The sequence below is a fragment of the Oryctolagus cuniculus genome, chromosome 1, assembly GCF_051225735.1.
Source record: "Oryctolagus cuniculus isolate XC-2025 breed Fujian yellow rabbit chromosome 1, ASM5122573v1, whole genome shotgun sequence".
NCBI lineage: Eukaryota > Metazoa > Chordata > Mammalia > Lagomorpha > Leporidae > Oryctolagus > Oryctolagus cuniculus.
This window is the reverse complement of record NC_142867.1, coordinates 30,055,427-30,075,831: the sequence shown is the minus strand read 5'-3', so window position 1 is coordinate 30,075,831 and position 20,405 is coordinate 30,055,427. Positions and strand designations below refer to the sequence as shown.

The following is a 20,405-nucleotide window of genomic DNA, read 5'->3' as shown; positions in this document are numbered from 1 at the left end:
GTTTAACTCTGACTTTCAAATAAATAAATAAATCTTTTTTTTAAAAAAAAAGGAGCTGCTACAAAGGCCTAACAGAAGCAAACAAAGCCTGTAATTCCCCTGTGTTTTCATTACACATGGGGTGAAGGGCCTTGCCTGTGTCTCTTGTCCACTCACCTCCACCCTCAGAGTGGGAATTTGCTGGAATCTCAGCGGTTTTCCAGCCCCTCGGTCCCCTCCCTAGTTCAGCTACAAACCCACACACCGTCCCAGATTAGGCAATCAAACAGCACCTGGAATTAAGCTTTTAAACATGAAAATCAATCAAGCCCAAAGAACCGAGTTTGAAAATGAAGAGGTGTTTCAAAAAAGGAGGCTGAGGTACACCGAGAAAAACAACCTAAATTATTAAAGCCGAGTTTTCATAGTGCAGGGGAAATGTTCCAATAACGTCATATTAAAAATGTAAATCTGTTTACCTTCCAGATGGTTTTCAGGAGTGTTCTTATTAAAGTCTGCTACTTACCTGGTTGTCTACGAAAGAGGGTATGTTACTTAGGGAAGGTCATCAGGCCGAAGCGTGCCGTGCCAGATCCACTTTCTCCCGGGAGTCCCTGACTGTCCCCGTGACCTCCGGCTCCATGGCAGATGCAGCTCTCGTCCAGTGTTGTGTTCTTCCCTGAATTCAACTGTCAAACATTCATGTTGACTAAAAAGATGGTTTCTGTCTCCCCGATCCATTTCATCCCCTCCTCTTGATCTTGTGATGCATTCGTAATACTGAAATTACGACATGAAAATCACTTTCACGTCAATTGACTTTGATGTCTAGAATGTAAGGTCAAGAGGGGTTTGAGGCAGAATGAGTCAGATGGAGAAACTGGGAAGGAAGAAAGTCCTTTGTGAATCAGTGATCTTCAATCTTATTTATGTATTTATTTTTGACAGGCGGAGTGGACGGTGAGAGACAGAGACAGAGAGAAAGGTCTTCCTTTTTCCATTGGTTCACCCCGCAATGGGCGCTGCGGCCGGTGTACTGCAGCCGGCGCACCGCGCTAATCCTATGGCAGGAGCCAGGTGCTTCTCCTGGTCTCCCATGTGGGTACAGGGCCCAAACACTTGGGCCATTCTCCACTGCACTCCCGGGCCACAGCAGAGAGCTGGACAGGAAGAGGAGTGACTGGGACAGAATCCGGCGCCCTGACCAGGACTAGAACCCGGTGTGCCTGCACTGCAGGCGGAGGATTAGCCTATTGAGCCGTGGCGCCTGCCCTTCACTCTTATTTTTAACTCTGATGCAGGGAACTCTAAAAGAGTATGGGCTCATTCATGAAATAAAATAACGTCTGTTTCCGTGCCATTCAAAAGAAGTGTGTTTCGAGCCCAATATGCAAGCATGCATGACATTTAAATTTTTCTAGTAGCCACATTAAAAAAAGCAAAAAGAAACCCATGCTATAATCTTTACTATTTTATTTTTTATTGAAAATATTTATTTATTTAAATGGCAGAGTGGCAGAGAGAGAGAGAGAGAGAGAGAGGAAGAAACAGTGAAAGAGAGAGAGAGAGAGAGAGAGAGAGAATCTTCATCTTCTGGTTTGCTTTCCAAATGCCTACAGCAAGTGGGGCTAAGCCGGGCTGAAGCCAGGAACCAGGAGCCAGGAACTCCTTCACGGTCTTCCACGTGGGTTGCAGGGGTTCAAATACTTGGTTCATTTTTTTTTTTTTTTTTTTTTTTTTTTTTTTTTTGACAGGCAGAGTGGACAGTGAGAGAGAGAGACAGGGAGAGAAAGGTCTTCCTTTTGCCGTTGGTTCACCCTCCAATGGCCGCTGCTGCAGCCGGCGCACCGCGCTGATCCTGGCAGGAGCCAGGAGCCAGGTGCTTTTCCTGGTCTCCCATGGGGTGCAGGGCCCAAGCACCTGGGCCATCCTCCACTGCACTCCCTGGCCATAGCAGAGAGCTGGCCTGGAAGAGGGGCAACCGGGACAGAATCCGGCGCCCCAACCGGGACTAGAACCCGGTGTGCCGGCGCCGCAAGGTGGAGGATTAGCCTATTGAGCCACGGCGCCGGCTCACCAAATACTTGGTTCATTACACATTGCCTCCCAGAGTGTGAATTAGCAGGGAGCTGGATTGGAGGTGTGGAGTAGACTGGACTTGAACCAGCTATTCTGAGATGAGAAGGGGCTTGACTGGCTGTGCCCCAATGCCCACCCCTAATATTATGTTATTGAATTCTATCTAGGTTGAGCATCTTAATCCAATATGAAATGTCCTCAAATCTTAAACCTTCTCCACACCTACAGGATAACACAGCATTTCACATACCTAACCACGTTTGAGGGGTCACACGGTGCAGAAGTGTGCACATTGCATAAAGTGTGAATCAGAAATGAATTTCGTGTTTAGACTTGGGTCCCACCCCCCCAAGATATCTTGTTACATATAGGCAGTACCACAAAAATCCCCCCAAATTAATTTATAATCCTTTGAGTTTCTCTTGATCTTAGCCAACAGGCTGAGAAATACTAAGGGATACTCAATTTGCACATTCCGATTCCATGTGAGCACTAGAAACTTTACAGAGACCTTTCATGTTCGTTTTTGTTCTATATCTTTGAGACCCAGCTTGCACTGAATATCTGGAGCACATCACCATCAGAATGGCCTCACTGTGGCCAGATGCTGCTCATGGCTATAGCATACTGGGGGCTGCAGATCTATGCAGAACAATGCCCTCCCCCCATTGACAGAACAAGAGTCGATTTAAACATTTAATCAACCCACCTTTTCCCCCCTCTAACTGAGAAAAAAATGCAGTTGTAGTAAAAACAACAACAACGACGGCGACAAATGATTCTCTGGCTGAACTTCAGGCTAAAATCTTTCTCGTGTCATTATTCCTTGGGCTCAGGACTAGCCACACATGAGAAATCACCCTTTTAGCAGAGTAGACTACTTCCTTCAAGGCGCAATAAAACAGAGGCATTAAAAAATAAATAACAAACCACACGTTCCAAAAAAATGAGGGGTGACTATTTCATCATTGCGGATGGTGCAGATTTTTCACGAATAAACGTCAGCAGGTGTCTCTTCAGCAAGCTTGTGGCTACATTAAACGTGAATTACAAGAATGCGATTGGTTCCAGCAATATTTTTCTGTAGATTAGTCTGACAATTTCAAAGTGTGTGTAAGTGTGTGTGTGTGTATACATACATTTGGCATCTCTAAGATGACTTTAATTTCTAGCTGGCAGAAGTCTCATGTTCAGCATTGGGAGGGGCGATGGTGGTGACTACACCAATTGGATGCATCTAGAAAACTTTTCCAGGAGTTGACTTGTGTCACACAATGAATCAAGTTGTGTCTGATGTCCTGGGCTCTTTAGCTCTCCAGGCCCAAACTCAGGGGATGTGTTACCTTTCTTTTTTTTAAATTTTTATTTTTTATTTATTTATTTTTGACAGGCAGAGTGGACAGTGAGAGAGAGAGAGAAAGATCTTCCTTTTCCGTTGGTTCACCCCCCCGTTGTGTTACCTTTCAAGGCGCAAGTGAAATCTGCCCTTTATGAATCGAGGGTTGCTTTGCTGGGGGAATCTTTTGGAATTAAAGGAATCTGGCTTGAGAGCTCAGCCACTCCCTGGATTACTTTGCGCCGGTCACTTAACCACTGTGAGGTTCAGATTCCCCATTTGTGTAGAAGGAGCCATAATGTTATTGTGAAGATCACATGCCATTGCAAGTGTATGATGCCTGAAGCAGACACTTGATTGGCGAGGGTTCTCTCGCTCCGCCCTCCTCGGCCCGCTGGTAGATAGGATTCAGGCATGCGCAGTGCTCACCGACTCCATGATCACCGTAAGGCTTTGTATATTGTTGTCTGTTGTATGTAACAAGTTACCTCAAAAATTCATGGCATAAAATGACAAATGTATAATCTTCCTGTTTTTCCGGGTCAGGAACCTAGGGGCAGGTCAGCTGGACACGTCTGCTGTAAGGTCTCTCGGAGGGTTGTATTCGAGCTGATGGTGAAAGCTGTGTTCTCAGCTGAAGGCCTGACTGGGGGAGAGCTGCTTCTGAGTGCACTTCTGTGGCTAGTGGCAGGAATCAGTGCCTCGCGGGCTGACGGCTGGAGGCCTTCCCAGTTCTTTGCCACGGTTCCCAACATGGCTGCTGGTTGCAGGGGAAGGAGTGCCCGGAGAGAAGATGGGAGCCAGGGTCTTCCTGACATTCAACCTTGGAAGTCACATTACTTTTGCCATATTCTATTTACTGGATTGGGTAACTACATCTAGCAACACTCAAGAAGAGGGAATTGCCCAAGGGAGTGGCTCTCTGGAGAGGGAGTTTATTGGGGGCCATCTCAGAGGTTGCTTCCAGCACCTTCTTCTGCAGCTTTTGTGTCCATGAACCTTGGTATTGCTGTCTCCTCACAGGTGGGTCCTAGGTCTATAATGGAACTAAGAGTTGAAAATATTGGAACTTTGCACGAGGACTCTGATAAATGCTTCACCCTCCATTGGGACATCCTGTTCCCCTGTATGACACTGCATCATGTGGACATTTGTGAATTTGCTATGTGTCAACACCCCCAGTTACACAGTGAGTTCCAGGAGGACAGGGATTGGTTTTGTTACTGCAGCAGTCCAGAGCTTGGAACAGTGTTGAGCATGTATTCAGTTCTCCACCGATATTTGTTGAATACATAAGGGAATGAGAATCTTCTTGTTCATGCAACAACTCTAGGAGGTAAGACAAGGAAAATTAAGATGCCCATGTCTATTTTTTTCTTAAAAATTTTAAAGACTTATTGATTTATTTATTTGAGAGGCAGAGTTACAGAGAGAGAGCGAGAGAAGGAGAGACAGAGAGATATTCCATCCTTTGGTTTTCTCCCCAAATGGCTACAATGACCAGGACTGGGTCGGGCTGAAGCCAGGAGACAGGAACTTCCTCCAGGTCTCCCACATGGATAGAGGGGACCAAGGACTTGAGCCATCCTCTGTAGCTTTCCCAGGATCATTAGCAGAGAGCTGGATTAGAAGTGGAGCATCCAGGACTTGAACTGGCACCCATATGGGATGTTTGCACTGCAGGCCATGGTTTTAACTCATTGAGCCACAGCACAGGCCCCTGTGATGGCCATTTCACAGAAAACTGAGACTCAGAGATCAAATGACTTTCTTAACCTTGCTCAGCTGATAATGGTCGGACCCAGGAGCTCAACCTCCTCAATGCCAGCTTTCTAAGTCACTTGACTTTGTGGCTTTTTGATTAAAGGGTAGAGGTAGAAAGTGTGTGTGTGTGCTCTGACCTCAGCATCAGCTCTTAAGGCATTCTGGTCTGGCTGAAAAGCCCATGAGAGCATTTCAGGCATGGAAAGACAAGATACGGGGGCAAAAAATAAATGCCCCTACATGTAGGATCTCTGTGAGTGAGACCCCAGTGGAAAGAAGGGGCCATCAAAGAAGAAGGTACTATTTTCTGAAGGGAGGAGAGAACTTCCTCTATGTCTATGGCCTTGCCTAAATACTGACGGAGTCTGTAGACTCAAAAAGCTTTCATAGCCTTGGCAGCTCATGGCAAGAACCTCAGGTGATCCCTGATGTCATACATAAGAGTGGTAATTGCTAAATTAATAGCAGTAGTCACTGTGTACTAACTCCCCATGCAGCACCTCTGTCCTCAATGAGTCATATGATGAGACTTAACTGTAAAACTTGTTCTCAAACAGTTCTTTATGTTTTGTGTGTGTGTGTGTGTGTGTGCAAATAGTTGAAATCTTTACTTAGCATGGACTTGGTCTTCTGTGTACAAAGTTAATTGAAAATGAATTTAATGGAGAATGGGACTGGAAATAGGAGAGGGAAGAAGAAGTGAGGAGGGAGTAGGGCTGGGAGGGCAAGTATGGTGGGAAGACTCACTATATTCCTAAAGATGTACTTATGAAAGTTATACTCATTAAAAGAAGGTTTCTTAAAAGAAAGCAAAAATTACAATTAAAAAAGTGTATATGTGTATGCATGTGTGTATGTGTGTACGTGTGTGTATAAGTGTATATATGTGTGCATATGTATATGTATGTGTGTGGTGTATGTTCTGAGAGGGGCTTAGTGATCTTTTTCCACCATGCAGTCTCTCTAAAGGCAGTTTTCACCACCATGGCAACTTGGAGTGCAGCAAGTGGTTCTGGCCTGAATCCCCAAATGAATTTGTTTTCATTACAGCCCAGAGAGAAGAATGAAAATCAGATGAAGAGAGCATGGAGCCCTGTGAAACCGTGAGCCACAGAGGTGACCGAGGAGCTGAACTTCTCTCCTGTCTCTCTGCCTGAGCTTTAAAAAGCAAATGAAACCAGTGCTTACTTGCTTTCTGTAAGCTTTTTGTACATAAGGTGTTGTTCTGGGTCCTGTCAGTCCCTGCCTCTTTTATGCTCTTGTTACTTCTGACGTGAGTCTACTCTTACTCAACCTCAAAATACTTGCTTCAGAGGGCTGGGTCTTAGGTGCTTTGGAGGACAGGTAATGATACTGTCAGTAATAAAGAAACAATTATAACAAAATTAACATCTGTTGAGTGTTTGCCACACATCAGACAGAATTCTAAGTATTCCCATGTACTAGGTATTGTCTCATTAAAAAAAACTCTATGAAATCATTAAGTCAACCTACGGATAATAAAATACATGTGTTATGTCTGACAGTTTCTGTGTATCAGGAATTGGAGGGTGGCTGGGGTTCCATTCCAGCTCATGTGGGGGGTAGTCATGCTGGCCAGGTGTACAGTTGTCTGAAGACTTGACCGGACTGGATGTGTGCATGTGTGTGCATGTGTGTGGGAGGCTGGCCAGTTGGCAGGAGGCCCCGTTCCTTCCCAAGTGGACCTATCCACAGGGCTGCCTGAGTCTCCTCACAGCATGTGGCTGGCTTCCCCCAGAGCAAGTGCTCAGACACAGCAAGGAAGAAGCTGCTATGTCCTTTGTGACCTCGCCCTGGGATGTCACCCATTGGCACTTCTGCAGTCGCCACTGTTCCCACAGTGTGAGGAGGATTACACAGGGCATGGAAAGCAGAAGGAGGGATCTCTGAGAGCCGTCCCAGAAGCTGTCACGTTGAAATCTGAACGACATCCAAAACCACTGCTCACTTGTCTTGAGCACTTACTACGTGCAGATAACGGCTTGTACAGCACGACGGGCCAAGGCCTTTAACGTGCATCATCGCCTTTAGTCCTGACAGCAACTCTTGGAACCCGGTGCTCCTGGGAGCCTCAGTTTCCAGATAAGGAGACCAGTAACTTACTCCAGGTCACAGGGCTAGTAGGTGGCAAGTAGAATGAGCATCAGAACACTCCTCAGACAGGCCTGAGTGCAAGTCTGGCTTGTGCTACTTCTACCTGTAGCGTCCCTGAGGCTGGCGCGAGGAGTGAATGAGAAAATGGGACCTAGAATCACTTTGAAGACAAACTGAGATAAAATTCTTTCTTCCCTTCCTTAACAGTGTGAAACCATGTCAGAAGCATGTACCCAAATGCAGGGTGCCTTTTGGTAAATGAGAGACATAAAGCTCTCTGCTTTTGATTCTTATTAAGCCAACCTGCAGACTGTGACCACCCACGGGACCTGAAGGACTGGCATCGGATCTCATCACTTCTCCTGAAAGCTGAATGCCTTGTGCCTCTGCTGGAATCATAAGGAACTGGGGAAGAGGAAAGTGGAGAGTAACAAAGTACAGGTTGAGTATCCCTCTTTCAACATGCTTGCGAGCAGAAGTGCATTTAGGAGATTTTGGAATAAGCACATATTTATACTGAGATAGCTTGGGGGATCAGATCCAGGTCTAAACATGAAATTCATTTCTGTTTTATAAACACTTTATACACATCGCCTTAGGCAATTTTATACAATATTATAAATAATTCTGTGCAAGAAGCAAAATTCGTTGGTGTGAGATGTTCTGCTTGCAATGCTGTGTTGGTTTCAGATTTTAGAGCATTTTGGAAAATTGGATTTGGGATGCTTTACTTGTATAAACAATAGCTTTATCTCCTGCCCAGATTATATGGTGATGAGGTGGGGAGTGATTTAGGGTAAGATAAACAATTTAAATCACAGAGGATTTTACATTTGTCCAGATGATTTCAGAACATTAATATATTTAAAAGAAATTGTGTGTGTGTGTTTGTGTGTGTGTGTGTGTGTGTGAGAGAGAGAGAGAGAGAGAGAAAGGCCAGTAATCCAGGCACATTGGATCATCCCCAGAGTTGATGTTCATATGCTCGAAAGAAACAAGGACAGCACTGGGTCTGGGCCATTGTTCCGTATTCCTAATATTTGAAAGCCAATGAGTAGCCGTGGGAGAAAGTATATTTTCCTCCTTGGGGATCATTACCAAAGTGATGGGGAGGTAGATCTTCCCAGCGTGTTTCCTGGAAAACTGCACAGATCCACACACACTGGAAATTTTACATAAAATTTTAGGCACTTTAAAACTCCCTGAAGCCTGTGGAACAAGCTTCTTAGTGTTCACAGGTCCCAGGAGAAACTCCCCAATGCTAAATCTTTTGGAGAATTTATTTAGAGTTTCCACACTTGACAGACTACTTTGTAACATGGAACTTGCTAAACTTTCCCACACCATGCCACATTTTCTCATGACCTTGACCCATCATTGGTATTTTAAAATTTTGACCTGACCCATTTCAGCCTTCCTGGATGCAGACAGAGCAGGCAATTCAAAAAGCAAGCCACCGAATTTCAGCATCCCTGAGACTCTATGGGGCAGCCCAGTCCAAGGCACACATCCCCTAAGTAACTCCCCTCCCAAGTAGTCAGTCAGCCACATTACCCATGGTAGGGACTCTAGGGGCCTCCGACCAGGAAAGAAAGAAACGTAAATGATGTAAGTCCCCAGGAACCCTGAGGGAGGGGGTAAGGAGAAACACACACAGGTAACCTTCAGGGATTGTTGCATCTGCCTAACGGAACTGCCTGAACATTCTTCCAACTTCGCGCAAAACAGGCTATTCCAATGTCAGTTTTATGATTGGTTCCTATAGAATACCTTATTAGCATACATCTTGACCAATCAGGGAGAACTACCTGCTTTGGACACACAAAAAAGCCTGAGCCAGGAAGTCTTGAGAAGCCGCTCAGGATAAGAAGCCCTGCAGGGTGAACAGCCAGTGGAAAACTGTGCCACACGTCCCTGCGAAGAGACCCAGACTCCCCCTGCCGCTCCTCCTGTATCACCCACACCCTCCCTCCTGCTCCTGAGGGGCACAACTTACAGTGAACTTCGCCCTCCCACTGGGTAAATTCTTTGGGGCTCTCACCAGTGCTCTCTGGATGCCCCAACTTGCTGCACTGGGGACAGCTGTGGTGTTTTTGTTGGTTTTGCATTAGAGTGCCTGTCTTTCCTTACCTTTCCCGAGAACGGGAGCTCAGGCGTCTTACTGGTCCAGGTGGACGCGTGTGGACGAAATAACCCTCGCGGCCACGTTGGGGCAGGGAAGGTAGCAGCCTCTCTGCTCCACCTGTGGCTCGCGGATCACGCGCCTGTGAATCACCCGCGCCCGCTGATGGAGACAGCATCTTAAAGGCCCCGAGTGTGGGGCCGCAGATGCAAAGTGTGAAAAGCATGGGAAGTCCTCCACGGCCGCTGCGAAGAGCAAACCGCATTTTCTCTTGTGATTTGCTCTTTGTTACAACTTTCTCTGTGCCTCCGTGGGGTAAGCTCATTTTGTTGGGGAGTCCACACGTCAAGTTTGGGGCTGTGGAAGGGGTGAGCTCCGCACCTTCGGAGGCTGCAGGGGCGAAGGAGGTGGGAGAGGGGCGGAAAGAGGCTGCAGACTGCCGGTCTCCAGGCGGCGGCTGTTGTGAAAGCCTCGCACGCAGACTGGCGAGCCGGCGAGAGGCCGCAGGCCGACCCTCCGAGCCCGCCTCGGCGGCGCCCGGGTGCGGGACACGCGCGGCGCGAAGTGGGCGGCAGCCCCGGCGCCTGCAAAACTTCGGGGAGCCGGGCCCCGGCCGCCCGGGACCTGGGCGGGCCAGAGGGAAGAGGAGGAGGAGGAGGAGGAGGAGGGACGGCCAGGAGGGCGGGGCCAGCGCGGCGAGGGGCGGGGTCAGCGCCGAGGCCGTGGGGGCAGCAACGGCGCCGGGCAGCGGGAGCGGCGGCCGCGCCATGTGGCTGCTGGGGCCGCTGTGCCTGCTGCTGAGCAGCGCCGCGGGTGAGTCGGGGGGCTGCCGGGGCGAACTTGGCGCGGGGCGCGGCGGGAGGGCTGCGGCCACGCGCCGTGTCCGCGCACGGGCCGCGTCCCGGCCCGTGGGTGTGCGGCGAGGGCGGACCCCGGCGCCGGGCTGGCCGGGACCCCGCCGAGGGGCCGCCGCGGGGTGCGCGCCGTCCTATTGTGTGGGCGTGCGCGCCGGGCCGGCGGTTGTGTGTGTGCGCGGGCGGGGCTTTGTGTGCAGCCCGGCGGCGGGGAGCCGTGCGGGCCGCCCCGATTGGGCGTAGCTCGAGTGTGTCTGTGTGTGTTGTGCGTCTTGGGGAACCGTGGAGAGGCGGGGAGAGAGCTCCTCCCAGACGTCTGGGCGCTCAGGGCTGCGCTAGCCTCCCCAGGGCCTCTTCCCGGGCCTCGCGCGCGTGTCTCGTGCCTCAGTTTCCCTACCTGCACTGCGGAGATGCGGCGCACCGGCGCTTCCTTCCACTCCTCCCCGGGACTGTGTCTGATTTTGGCCAAGTGCGCGGAAGTCGGGCCCGACCTGGGTGCGAGTGATTAGTTTCCCTACACCGATCTTGGCAGCAGAACCTTTGATTAAGTCGTCCGCGATGGGCACCCTGGCCGGCATGGGGCGTTAGGACTGCGTAGGGGCTTCCTCCCGCACCCTAGGGCTCAGTGTCCTTGCAGCCTGCGCATCCGGGGGGCCGTGAGAGCCACAAGCCTCTGTCCTTCCCAGACATCGTGCTGTTCCCAGGAACTTTTCTGCTGATGTGGGCACACTCCGAATTCCAGCCTGCAGCCCATGCCGCTGCACGGCCCCTACCCGCGGGCCACAGCTGTCAGCTGCCCCTCCCCTCCCCGCCTCCGCCGGCCCTTGGCCCCCTGATGTTTATTTCTGGGCAGCTGATGCCCAGAAAGTGGGTGACAGGGCCTAGTGGACTTCCAAGCTTGCTTGGCGTTTGTGACACTCACATGTCTCATTTATGCCCGATTTTCCCAATGGTTTCTGGCAGCCTTGCCTGGTGAGATGGCTTTGGAGGGGTGTTGGTTGGGGAAGTGGAAGCTCACTTCATTCTGAGCTGCTCTTTGCAGATGTGAGTGCTTTTCCTGAAGCTCTGGGCACCATCAGAATGCCCTGGGCGGCCTCTCCCGCGGCGCCCCCTCCCCCAGACCTATGACATCATTCCCGGCTCTGAGACTCTGAGACTCGGTTTAGATGTCTGTGGGTTTGCTAGGTTTCCAGTGAGGGTAATCAGTCTCCTGGTGGCTGCTGTCGATTTTTCGCCAGGTCTGGCCAGCATACACTGCTTCTCCTGAACTATTATTGGGCCCACCCTAGGGCGCCTTGGACAGCTGCGAACAGGTGGGAACTGTTTGGAGAATGTTGGATTGTGCAGGTTTCCAGGGCAGTTCTGATGTGAAGACCTGCCTCCCTCAGCGTGCGTGGCCACCTTGCACACCCTGCCAGCCCCCGAGGCCAGTCTGGAAGGCAGCTCTCTTGAGTGTCCTTGGACAGCTACTTGTGGCTGGGTGGACACTGTTGTGTATTGTGGTTCCCAGTTGCTACTGGGTTGCTTTGGTTGAGCCTCCAACTCTGTAAAAATAGTTGTAAAGTTAATTTTGTGCCTCTGTGGTTGGCATGGTTGTTTAATATGTGTGCGGCACATACAACACAGGGCTGAAACAAATGAAGTGGTCATCACCGGGAGGGGGGAGCCAGGGGCACAGGAATGGCCCAAAGGAAGGTTGTCTGTGCTTTGCGAGCTCTGAGTTCCCTCTGTTGTTGCTGTTCTAGAAACTTCAAGGTGGGGTGGGGCCTGCATGTCTCATACTTAAGCATCCTCTTTGTAGCGTGGAGTCCATTTTGACCTGAGTGTCGCGGGAAATCGGGCTGCTGGGTTCTCCCAATGCTGGCTGCACCGCTGGCCCCGACGCCCCACCTTTCTGTTCTGTAAGCTACACCTCAGTCCTCTCGTCAGAAGTTGATCAAACAAGAGTGGTCATAAAAGCCAGCGCTTTGGGTTTCTGCCTCTGGTTGGAAGTCTGTGCAGAACCTGGGGTCAGAGCCGAGCCCTGGTCTCAGTCCCTGGTCTCAGTTCCTGGTCTCTGGGGGCTTCGAAGGCCGTGAATGAAGTTCCACAGCACTTTGGAGGCCTCGCCCCTCAGGAACCTTCTCGACCCCTTCATGTGTGCTGTGTTGTTTGTGGCAGGGAAGTGAAGCATTGATTTGAGCTGCTGTTTTTTTTTTTTTTTTTAATGTAACCTGGGAGACAGACCCAGCCCAGGACACACCACATGAAGTCCAGCTTTCCTGCGTGTGGGTGATTGGTGGCTGTAGGCACGTGAGCCTAGAGACACTTCTGATGGGAACCAGGCAGGGAGTGGGGTGTCCATCTTCTCGCTGCCTCCTGGGGCTGACCTTGGCTTAGAATCCCTGACATTGTCCTGCGGTCATAGAAAGGCTGCACTGACCACGCTCACCCCTAGGAGGGCAGGTGCTGGCCTTTCCTGCTGGAACAACCTGCTTGCTGGGGTGAGGGGTGGGTTTTTATGTCTTTGAAAGGAGCTGAGTGGCTTTGCAAGGCCCAGCACCGCCTGACCCCCTGGGTGAGGCTGAGTGTGCCCAAGTACAAATAAACATACCTTGTTGCTTTTCATCTTCAAAGACTTGGGACTCTGGCTCCCTCCTGGGGTGCCAGGTGTTTTTTTCCTGATAGCCCACAGAAGCCCTTGACCCTGGGATCGGCTAGGGAAGGAACAGGAGAGGCCATGGGAGGTTTCTGGGCCTTGAGGACTGCTTAGAAACCTTTGGCTAAAGTCACCAGGATAAAGTCACCAAGTGGCTTTGCATTTGTAAGGGTTTAGGGAACGTGGGGCTTAGGAACACTGGCAAGCAAATCATCTCATGAAAGATGCAACCTTGGCCGCTTGGCCTGTTAGCCTGGGCTGAGAGGGAGGGGGCACCTATGTTTGCGCAGTGTCTCCTCTGTGTGTAGGGGCTTTGTTCCCTACTTCAGACACCTGATCTCGTGGACGGGAAGTCACTGTAGGGTTCAGGAGAGACCAGTAATACCCAGGGTCCCACAGCAGGAGCTGAAACCCAGGCTCTAATTCAGGTTTGTCTCAGTCCTCACCCGGGCTGCTTCCATTGCTTTCAGGGTTCCTGTGCCTTGCAGGCTGCTGTGTCTTCCCGAATGCTTTTGTGAATTAACAACAAGGCGGTTTTCATCCACCACCCCGTGCTCACACCTGTTCATTGTGTGGTCGCTGCTCTTGGTCAGTCGATTCAGCAGGAGTGGCGGTTTTCCCTGGAGGACATGTCACACACCACTGTTCACGGTCCATAAGTAAAAATAAATCCCATGGTTTTGAGTCAAGATGGAACTCTTTCAAAATAATCCTCTTCTGAGGCAGCCGTTTGTGGGACATCTGCATCCCATATCCGAGTGTTCTTCCACTTCCAACCCCGTGTCCTGGTAATGTGCATTATGGGATATAGCAGGTGATGGCTCAAGTACTTGGGTCTCTGCCACTCTTGTGGGATACCTGGCTTGGGTTGTAGGCTCCTGGCTTCTGCCGGGCTCACCCCTGGCTGCTTTGGGTCTTTAGTGAGTGAATTCATGGATGGAAGATCTCTTTCTGTCTATCTCCATCTCTCTTTCTCTACCTTTCAAATAAAATGAGAAAAAAAATCGCCCTGTTCTTTTTGCTGTGTGGAAGAGTGGGAAACACCACATGCAGGCCAAGATTTTATTTCATGACCTGAGCTGCATTGCACAAGCTTTCCTTTTTCTTCAGGAAACTCTGTGTTTTCCCCCTTTCTTCAGTGTTTCTTATATTTTATAACTGAAAAGTAAAAGATACTGTGTACCATGGAGGGATTTTGGAGTGATGGGACTGTTTTTAGCTGTGGGATAGCCCCTGGGACAAACTTATTTTTGGTTGTTGAATTTTCTTGTTTGTTCTCTTCTCTCTTTGGGATACTTTGGAATGCCTGGGATAGCCTATCCGTGCAGTTTTTTAAAAAAATTATTTATTTATTTGAGAGATAGAGTTACAGACACAGGGAGAGACAGGTCTTCCATCTGTTGGTTCCCTCCACAAATGGCTGCAACGGCCCTGGCTGGGCTGATCCAAAGCCAGTACCTTCTCTCCCATCTCTCATGTGAGTGCAGAGACCCAAGGACTTGGGCCATCCTCTGCTGCTTTCCTGGGCACATTAACAGGGAGCTGGATCAGAAGCAGAGCAGCCAGGACTCAAATCGGTGCTCCCACCTGGAATGTCAGTGTTGCAGATGGCAGCTTAACCCCCTGCACCACCACCTCTACCCCTGAGCAGTTGAGCTTTTTTGTTTCTTTCTTTTTTTTTTTTTTTTTTTTTTTTTTTTACCAGGCTAGAGCATCCACCTGCCAATGAGGGAGGTTATTCAGATGGCCTTAATATGTTTCTGTAACTGTTGTCAGTGAATCCACTTACCTGGGAGCTAAGGCATGTCCTTGGAAGTGTTTGCTGGGAGAACCCCAGCCAGGAATTTGGAAGCTGCAGCATTTGCTTGTCCTGTCACTTGCTTGCTGACTGCTTATTGCGTTAAGTGGACTTTTGCCATAGGGTACCTGCCAGGTCTGAGGGAGAGCAGGTGTTTGTTTCAGGTAGGTTGTTAGAGTTTCCCAAGCTGGTTGCAGGGACAGACTTAGTCTGGTGTGGGATATCTCAGCCTGGTGCTGTTGCTGTTTGAAGCTGGGAAGTTCCATGTTGTAAGGACTGTCCTGAGTCCCGCAGGGTGTTTGGCAGCCTCGCTGGTTCTATGTGCCAGCCTTAGCTTCCTCCCCACACCCCCACGGTGACAGTCTCCAGGCAGTGCCCATGTGCCCTCTTGCCATGCACCTCCAGCGTTGCTACTGCCGGTCCTTAAAATATCCTCAGATGTACCGGGTCAAGATGGCATCCCGCCCCAGGGGACCAGCAGGCTTCTGCTCTGTGCTTCTGCAGCTTTGCAAGTTCAACGTGGAAACCCCTTTCTGAAGGAGAAATGCCTTCAGCATTGACCCTTTCCCTCCTGTGTACCCGAGGGGCCAGAGTGAGAAGTCCTGGAATTTTCCAGGGTAGATTTGGTTACCCTGGGAGGGACATATGCTGAGAGAGCAGGTCACAGGCAGGTGGCAGCTGACGCCAGAAGCCACCTGGTTCCCTGAATGTGGGGCGGCGCTTCAGCAGGCCCTGGGGCTGGAAGAACAAGCTGCCTGCAAGTCAGCTGTGTGTTGAAATCTGCACCCAGGAAGTGCCTCTTCCTCTTCTCTACAGAGCTGGCGTTGTTCTCGCTCTGGGACCTCCTTCTCCCAAGCCCTCAAAAGCCTTCCCAACCTGAGAAGGCCTTGCAGGTGCTGGGGAGAAACGTCTGTACCAGCGAGCAGCTGTTTTTTCCAGGTGTTCATTTTTTTTTTCTTTTTAAAGATTGATTTATTAGTTGAGAAGCAGAGTCATGAAGAGAGAGTGAAGGAGAGACAGAGAGATCTTCCACCTGCTGGCTTATTCCTCAAATGACTGCAATGGCCAGAGCTGGGCCCATCCAAAGCCAGGAGCTTCATCCGGGTCTCACACGTGGGAGTAGGGCCCACCCTCTGCTGCTTTCCCAGGGGCATTAGCAGGGAGATGGATCGGAACTGGAACGCCCAAATAGGATACCAGTGGTGTAGGTGGAGGCTTAACCTGATACGCCATAGCGCCCGCCCATCAAGTGTTCGTTTTAGGCTTTTTGAAGTCTTCCTAAATAAAGTTAGGCTCTGTGTCGTCCTCTGACACTGAGCTCCCGTGGGACACTCTGCCTTCCAGCTGTCGTTTTTCTTTGTTCTGTTCCCAGCCCTCCTCAAGGCTTTGACTTCCTCCTCTGCCTGCTCAGGCCAGCCCCCTGCGCGTCTGCTGCTGTCCTCCATAGGGTGTGAATTTGCAAGGTGAAAGGTGGCTCTTGGAGGAGGAAGCTGGCCTTCGGGGCCTTCAGGCACACTTGTCTCAAATCGCTCCCTCTCTGCAGAGCCTTCTCCAAGGGCTCTGGCTTCCCAAGTGTACGGTTATCACTGTTTGTCTTTGGGTAACTAGAAACGTTTTAAAGTTTTATTTGGCTGTTTGTTAGTGTGGTGCAGACGCTGTCGCACCAGCCTCAGGAGTACAACGGTGTGTCAAACCTGTCCTTTGCCCTTGGAGATCCCGTGGAGGTGAGACTGTTTATCTTTTGCTGGTATCGGCAAGGCCTGTAGGCACCAACACTGCAGGCGTTTCTGAGTGAAGTGTTCTAATGGGTCTTGGACCGTGGTGGGAACAGAGCTGCATGGATGTCCCAAGGAGACCCGGACACCTGGGCTTTGGGGATATTTACTTGGTCATTGCTCTTGATCAGGTTTCTGAGAGGGTGACACCTGTCCTGGCTGCTACTTTGGTGTTCTGGGTAAAACCTGGAGATGGGTTGGTGCTCTGAGAACTCTTCTAGCTCTAGGCTCCTGATACTGGAGCAAGACATTTTGGCTGGGGCTTTTGGACAACAGTGTTGTTTATGTTACGGTCACACACAGTGTGTGTATACAGGGTATTCTCTCTTTATCCGCAGGAGATAGGCCCCAATACCCCCAGCGAATACCTGACACTGTGGATGGAACCAGACCCTATGAGGGTACTTCAAAAAGCTTGGGGAACGTAGAATTAACAGATAAGTTTATTTTGGTATGAAAAAAAAATTTTTAATCCATGTGTTATTTTATTTTTTTTAAAGAGCTTTTTTTTTTTTCTTTTAAGATTTTTATTTATTTATTTGACAGGTAGAATTACAGACAGTAAGAGAGACAGAGAAAGGTCTTCTTTCCGTTGGTTCCTTCTCCAAATGGCCGCAATGGCCGGAGCTATGCCGATCTGAAGCCAGGAGCCAGGTGCTTCTTCCTGGTCTCCCATGCAGGTGCAGGGGCCCAAGCACTTGGGCCATCTTCTACTGCTTTCCCAGGCCATAGCAGAGAGCTGGACTGGAAGAGGAGCAGCTGGGACTAGAACCGGCCCCATGTTATTTTCATAATATATATTTCCTATGAACATTTTGAGGACTCTTTGTATGCATGGATTTCAAGATTTTGCACCAGAATAAACTTAACTGTTGATTTTATTTTTATATATTTTTTGGACATGAAAGGCTGGAAAAGAGAGAGAGAGAGAAGAGAGAGCTTTCATCTGCCCACAGTGGCTTTGGCTGGGCCAAGCTGAAGGTGGGAGCCTGAAGCTCAATCCACGGCTCCCATGTGAGTGGAGGGATGCAATCATTTGAGCCATCACCTGCTGCCTCCCACAGTGCACAGCAGCAGGAAGGTAGAATCAGAAGTGGGGCTGGGAGCTGCAGCCAGGCACTCGGATACGGGATGTGGGTGTCCCGATTCACGGCTTAATCAAGCCAAACGCCCACCTCTCCCCTCTTTTCCTTAAACTTCTTTGAAGTTCCTGCATATATAATACTCGTAAACTCGTGTATCCTGAGTGTGTGTGTATACTCTCACAGCCCCTAATCCTACTAGACTATGAAGTCCTTGAGGGCTAGAATTCTGTATTAAATGCTTATGTCACATTTCTTACTCCTTCTGTGCTGTCTGACATCACATTCATTGAAGGTTTACTGTCGGGCAGAGTGCCCAGCACTGTACTGGCAAACACTCAAACAAAATAGAAGTAATGATAGTAAAACATTAAACTCTTCCTTTATTTTTCTTTTGCATTTCTCTTCCCTCCCTTAAGAAACTACTACTGGCTGATATATGTCAATTTTATATAGATATATATGTATGTATATGTGTATATACATATACCCTCACACAACATAATTTAGGGAATTTATAATTGTCTATATTTGTAGTTTCTTGATTTTTTTTTTACTTAACTACTGTATTTCATCATTTCTACTTTTAGGCATACAGATGGACCACGCCTGCTTCTTGTTGAGACATTTTGGTTATTCTAAAGTGTTTGGCAATTTTTCTCACCTTCATTTGCATAGCTTGTCTTGTGAATGGTACTCCTTTTTCTCTCTATCTTGCACAATGTATAGCTTCTGCTATTTATACTTTTCTTTTTTAAGTCTCTTAATGCACTTGGCTTTTGGTTTACAACAAAATATGGAATTGTAGTCATTTCTCACATAATAGATTTTTGCTTTGCTATTTTCAAATTTACAGTGTTTTCCCTGCCATTTTGTATACACAATTGCAATGCCCAGATTATAGTGCTGTCTTTTACATTCTAAATCGCTTTTGGCCTGAGTATTAATTACCAGTAGTGCACAGAACTCTACAGAAATGATGACACTAAGGACTGTGACCAGGTTCACCCAGGCATCACCAATGACCAGTGAATCACAGCTTTTGCCCATCCTTTGTGGTCAGAAGAGTGTAAAGGTCTTAGACATGGCCTGGTGTTGGAGATATTACAATATCATAGATGTGTCTTCTTGGCTATCTTTGTCAGTTCATTTAAGCACAGATTTAAAACCATCTTTCTGACGTGTACTATAATTTATTTAATACTTCTATTGCTGATGGAGCTTACTGCATTTTCACAGCATTTGATTCAGGTAGCTGGTATACTCTGCCTCATTTTATAGATGTGGCAACTGAGAGGTTAAGTCATTTTCCAAGCGCTAGGCCAGTAGGTGGTGGGTTCAGAATTGGCACGTGGATCTGCCCAATGGGGCCACTCAGACTGGTCGGAGGATGAGAAAGCACAGGCCAACCTGGGGTGGAGAATCCTGTCACTGGATTGTGGTGTCAGCATTCACTCCACGCCTGTCATGTTGGCTAGAACCATCTGCTGGGGAGCTGTTGGGATGGGGAGTGTTCTGCCTTGGTTTTCCTCAGATGGTGTCTTTGGCAGAAGGAAACTGACGATCCAACTGCCATTCCTCTGTGTAGCGAACGCTTCATTGTGGGCACTTAAACTGGCCTTGGCAGAGGCTTGACTTATTAAACAAAGCAGTCTCAACAATAAGCAAATTATGTCAGTGCTGTGAGATTTGGCTTTGGATGTGTTAGTGGTGGAGACATTCTCCTTCCTCTCTGATGGCAGCATTTTGTTGGAATCCCAACCAAAAGCAATTTCTTTTCAGTCAGCACTTCCCTTATATAGTGCAAGGCACCCAGTGGAAGGGCCCACTATGGGAGTCTAGAAATAGATTTTCTAGACAGAAATACAGCACTGATGATAATGCTGCCTATAAAAAGAGATTTAGGTTTATTACTTTTTGACATTGAGCTTTAAGCTTAAATGGTTCATATATAGGAGAACTTCTCTGAACTTCTGATTGATGTTACTTACTGTGGAAGGCAGAATTTTTAAGGTATTGCTCCAGAAAGGAGCTAGACACGATGGAGTGTATTTTGTTGCCTCAGACAAAGGAGCTCTGGTGGGCACTGGTGCCTAGTGAGAAAGCAGCGCCCTGGAAAACATTAGAACTATAGGCTGAGGCCCGTGTCGTGGTGCAGTGGATTAAGCTGTGTCCTGTGACACCAGCATCCCATATCTGAGTGCTGGTTTGAGTCCCACTGCCCCACTTCTGATCCAACTCCCTGCTGTTGCACCTGGGAAAGCAACAGATGATGGCTCAAATTCTTGGGTCCCTGCCACCTTGCTCCTGGCTTCAGCCTGGCCCAGCCCTGGCTATCTGGGGAGTGAACTAGCAGATGAAAGATCTCTATCATTCTGTCTCTCCTTTTCTCTCTCTCTCATTCTGCCTTTCAAATAGCAATAATTAAAAACAAAACAGCAAAGTTCCAGACTGACCAGAACGAACCTCAGGATTTTGAACTCTTGCTCACAAGGTCTCTTCAGAGAACCAGGAACTGGGCTGCCTGTACAAGAGTCACTGTGCTGGTGAGAGACTGGTGATAAGTGGAGTGAATTCGCTGATGCCCAGATCCAAGTGTGATTTCGGACAGACAAATGGAGCAGTGTGCAGACGAGGCCGTCTCTGTCTTGGAGAGCCGCCACAGGGAGGGGGCAGCCATTTCGCTTACTCTGGAAGAGGCCGTTGGCACTGGGCTGCTGGGCGATGCAGGCTTTATGAATAACTTGATTTAGAAGACTTGCAAACCCAAGGTGCCAGTGTTCCAGGTGGCAGTGGGACACTCGTGTGTTTGTTGGCAGAGAGAAATGAAAGCATAAAGGGCGTTTAATTTTATTGCATTAAA

At 48.9% G+C, this 20,405-nt stretch overlaps 1 protein-coding gene and 1 long non-coding RNA gene across 10 annotated transcripts in view; one reads left to right on the top strand and one right to left on the bottom strand.

Moving 5' to 3' along the window:
• Positions 1 to 3,402: 3,402 nt before the first annotated feature.
• On the bottom strand, positions 3,403 to 9,543 carry LOC149128332 (uncharacterized). 2 transcript variants are annotated; one of them, XR_016217752.1, is made up of 2 exons: positions 9,404 to 9,543; positions 3,403 to 4,723 (listed from the first exon to the last, which is right to left on the bottom strand). It is a non-coding gene; the product is annotated as an uncharacterized LOC149128332 (long non-coding RNA). The 2 variants fall into 2 exon arrangements; XR_016217753.1 differs by lacking the exon at positions 9,404 to 9,543 and adding an exon at positions 9,270 to 9,399.
• The window catches only part of LDLRAD3 (low density lipoprotein receptor class A domain containing 3), a 259,920-nt gene continuing 248,646 nt past the window's right edge, over positions 9,132 to 20,405 (top strand). For 5 of the 8 annotated variants that reach the window (XM_051852329.3, XM_089309643.1, XM_089309623.1 and 2 more), the window contains exon 1: positions 9,579 to 9,710. In XM_051852329.3, coding sequence (XP_051708289.3) covers positions 9,602 to 9,710 — 109 coding nt within the window. In that variant the 5' untranslated portion in view covers positions 9,579 to 9,601. Of the gene's footprint in view, positions 9,293 to 9,578; positions 9,711 to 10,081; positions 10,209 to 20,405 lie in introns of those variants that run through there. The other 3 variants (XM_089309616.1, XM_089309609.1, XM_051852333.3) reach the window with 3 other exon arrangements.